We start from the raw sequence: 4,246 nt of genomic DNA, 5'->3' as shown, positions 1-4,246 counted from the left end.
CGCTTCATTTTGTCTTTAAATGTCAAAACACAGCGTGCAGCTGTGTGAGAACCTGTGCATCAGCGTCAGCACATCTATTATTTAGGAGCACAAACACAAATGGTGAGATGTCCCACAGTGTTTGAGGAGATGAAATGCAACCTAATGTTGAACATGGAGGGAGTTATTTCTCTTCACAGCTACGGCTTCATCAGCAGTTTGACACTCAAAGCAGTCTGGGATGTTATACCTCCTCTGCAGGGGATACACGCTGTGTGTGAGGAGGAAAACACCTGCACAGATACAAACAGTCTACCTCAACAGGCGTGTTTACCAGGGATTCTTCTTTGGTTTTTGACTTGATCCAAATGACACCCATGTGCTTTGTTACTCTAGAGCAGTGATACTCAATTTATGGACAAATATGGCCACTAGTAGGGAGCAATATGGCCCCCCAATCATTTTCTAGATCACAAAAAAATAAATAAATAAAGTGATTCACACTGGGAATTGTTTTTGTATTTAAAGTATTCATAAGGTGTCAGAGTGCATAAAATTGCATCAAAATCATAAAAAAAAAAAATCTAATCATAGAAATGTCATAGAATCATAGAAATGTTCAGAAATCCTGGAAATGTCCTAAAATCATTGTCTCACCTATTTCTTCCAGACATATTTAAGCTCAATAAATTCAGCTCCTGAGAGATACCCTTCCTCTTGTCTCAGCTCGATACTAATTCAAGATCTTGAAATGCTCTTTTTTCCCCCTCTCACTGCAGTAATCTTTATTTATTTGAAATATTCAGCTATTGCGAGAACAATAAGATAAAAAAATAAAACTCGTTCTGTTCTCAGAGTTGAGAAACCTCTCAGAAAACCTCTGAGAAGCCTATGAGCACAACAAAAGAACTGCTGATTTATTCGTTTGCTCTTTATTTTTTTTTTATTTTATCTTAAATGGGGATTATTAATCTCCAAATAAGATGCTGATGAGATAAGACAAAGATGAGAGGAGCAAAACATTTAATGCAGAGAACCCTCTAAAACCTTAAGTGTGATTTAATGTGTGAACTCTGTAGTTAAGGGCTAATAGGGAGGCTTCGGTTTGGGGAAAGGGCTTAAATGTCATCACGCACACAACTTGGTGTAAAAATTCCAGGTGTACGTACCCAAAACCCAGCTGTCTGCACACCACCTCAGCATCTCTGTCATCCCACTGGTCATCACAGACGGAGCCCCACCTCCCTGCGTGAAACACCTCCACTCGACCTTCAAAGTCTTCCTCGCCTCCCACCAGTCGCAGCGGAGGTCCACTACCTGAGAGAGGACACAGAAAATCACCTATGTAGGTCAAGCAGCATCTGTCTTCCTCAAACTGTTTTTTAAAAAAAAATTATTCTCATTTATTGGCATTAACAAAATAGGATTTAATAAATAAAATACTATAAATGAAAAAACAAAGCATTTTAAATGTATCTCTCTCTCAAAAAATGAAAAAATAAGGAATATTCAGGTCTGGTTGCTATGAGACTGTGGAAGTCACACTGACCTTCCGGCGGTGCACACACCACTGCTGCCTCGTTTCCATGGCTACAGTCACCAGTGACGAACGTCCTGCTCCGGCACTTACTCAGACTGTTTTCGTCACCGCGGCAACCCAGACGTTCATAGTGGAACAGGCCAGAGCCCGAGCCAAACTGCGAGTGCTGCAGTGCCGCGCCGATGTCACTGTTAAAATAAGAATAAGAGCAAATGCATCGTGGCTGTGAAACATCAATACTGTATGAGGAGTTTATGTTTTTCTTTTACCTGAGGCCCAGCTGCCTGCAGATCACACTGGCATCTCTGTCTGTCCAGTGAGAGTCGCACACCGCGCCCCACTGGCCGTTCAGGTAGACCTCAACACGGCCGCTGCCAGAGGTCGAGCTGCCAACCAGACGTGTCGCACCTTAAAAAACAGAAAGGAGACAATTTAATGTTCACAAAACAACAGGCAGTGTAAAGTAAATAAGTACCACTTGTCAGTTGTTGAAGTAGAAATCTGTTTTTCGATCCCCCCAAATCACGTAGATTTTTTTTTGTTGAAAAGCAATATACTTTATGGGTATTTAGCATTGTTGAATGACTCAGGTCCAACTGTCGAGTGTTAAGAATGAAAACTCTACATATTGTGTCATAAAAATGCACAGAGACTTCCCTCCAGAGGTTGAAATCTGGCTGTTGCAACTGAATTTTGGTATTGGCTGATCCTGGTTGCAGGAGTCTTGCTCAAAACCAACCGAGCCCCCATCACCGCCCGCTCACTAACCGACTATGTTGCGTGTGTCCAAGGTGCAGGGAGGTGCTGTGGATCGAGATGCAGCTCAATTGGGTAACTGTGCATGACTTAGCCGCTCTTCCAGCCCTGCTTATTTTTGAGACATTTTTTCACTTTCTAGGGAGGAGGCACTCCAGCCAAAAATTGGGGATTTAGTTATTTTTTAAGCTGTTATGGTGAACATCTTAGCAAGCTTTTTTTGGTTTACACGCCCGGCATGTCTGTGTGTTGTTTTTTTTTTTTTTTATCATTCGGTGTCCCCTGATTGGTCGTTCAGCTCAGAGAACGAAATGAGAAATGGAGGTGACAAATGTAAAAAAAAGGCTGTTTATATGAGGTAAGATGTTTTTCTTTAGACATGAGGTCTGAGCACAAAGATTTCCTGCATTTTCAGCAGAAATGTATTTCTTTCCCATTCCTCTATTAATGTCTAAACCCCTCCGATTAATTGTTTAATTGGCCCCTTGGGAGGAGCCCAGACCCCTCTACAGATGCTTTAAAGGTGACAAGAAGTTCTAGTTTTTCCCAGTTATACTGTTATGACTAATTTTCCCAATACTGATGATGGTCAATAGGAATTAAACTGGTTAAACTGGTGGACAATTACATGTAATTAATATTAGAAAACTACTGCATGTGTCTGTATTTTGCTGCTCTTTAGTAATTCCTTTTGTTCTTTATTTGTTTTATTCCGGATCATAATGCAAATTGCAAATTTGTTCAAGAAAAAGTGCTTGTTATTATTATTATTATTATTATTATAAGTGGTCCTGGATCAGTCATCATCTTGGTGGTGCATGGTCGTACCCTGGTGGCAGTCGCAGTAGGCCCATCCGATGGCTCCAGAGTTTTGTCTGAAGAAGCACCAGGGGTTAGACTCTCGGTCTGGGTTCCTGCAGTAGCTGTGGTCGCCCAGCCCTCGGCCCGGGTACTGCATGACGTAGTCTGGAAACTCGGTCCACTTCAGACAGGGGGCGCCAGAGTCCGTCTGAGACACGGTGCCGTTGTAGTATCCCAACTCTGTGAATCCCTCAGAGCAGGACAGAGGCACTGCACAAAGAGAAGGAGGGAGGGGAGAGAGTGATTAAACGCTGAGGAAGATGGGAGAATAAGATGTTTTGGGATGAAAGCAGGAGGATTTGGGTCAGAGAGGACAATGCAAATAAAAGGGAGTGAAAGTTTAAGAGAAGAGAAAGGAAAAGAGGAGAGGAACTGCTCTTATTCAAGTCACATTATCCCCATGTCCGTATTTTATCTGAGCATAAAGGCTTTCATGGATGATTCTCATATGTGGTCCGCTGCCACAGCAGGATCCTCACTAATGCATTTACTCCCAGTGATCCATGTTGAACTGGTGAAATTTCCATAACCTTAAAGCACCCCGCACTCAACATGGTGATGATCAGACACTTCCAGTAATCTTCCCGGAGAAGGACGAATGTGTGAATGAAGCTTAGACGGACAGAGAGAAACTGCTGACATCAAAGTGAGGCAAAATTAGGCCACAAAATACAGAGCAGGTTATATACTGCGGCCCAATAAAAGCTTACATCATGCGCTAATGAAAAGGAATTATATTGCAGATTTTAACAAGCAGACTGCTACACATAAAAGCACCAGACACACTTATGAGCTCAGAGGTAGTTTAGACTAGAATTACAGATCAAGAAACGCTGACTAGACCGAGAATCTCTATATCGTGTTTTAAGGACATCTTTAAAATGTAAATTATGAACCAGATTCTCTGGCAATCCATCTAATAGTTGTTGAGATATTTTAGAAAACAGAAAAAATACCTGCTAAAGACATTATCAGGGAACCATCCAAGTCATTAGGATTAATCCTCTGTGAAAAAATCTGATGACAATCCAAGTTTTTGAGATAATTGTAAACATGAGATCACCATTTAAGCAATTTATGATTTGTTTTCATTTTGTTATTATTGCTTAT

The 4,246-nt window shown here is 41.4% G+C and overlaps 1 protein-coding gene across 1 annotated transcript; it reads right to left on the bottom strand.

Annotated features, from left to right (window-relative positions):
- Positions 1 to 1,148: 1,148 nt before the first annotated feature.
- LOC121966723 (neurotrypsin-like) lies at positions 1,149 to 3,564 on the bottom strand (the record flags this gene model as incomplete). Its single annotated transcript, XM_042516789.1, has 4 exons — positions 3,104 to 3,564; positions 1,789 to 1,927; positions 1,529 to 1,707; positions 1,149 to 1,296 (listed from the first exon to the last, which is right to left on the bottom strand). Coding segments are annotated over exons 1-4 (596 nt in total), but the record flags the coding sequence as incomplete, so codon positions are not given.
- Between the last annotated feature and the right edge of the window lie 682 nt (positions 3,565 to 4,246).

This window comes from Plectropomus leopardus, unplaced genomic scaffold (assembly GCF_008729295.1).
Source record: "Plectropomus leopardus isolate mb unplaced genomic scaffold, YSFRI_Pleo_2.0 unplaced_scaffold25678, whole genome shotgun sequence".
Lineage (NCBI taxonomy): Eukaryota > Metazoa > Chordata > Actinopteri > Perciformes > Serranidae > Plectropomus > Plectropomus leopardus.
This window is presented reverse-complemented; position numbering and strand designations above follow the sequence as displayed.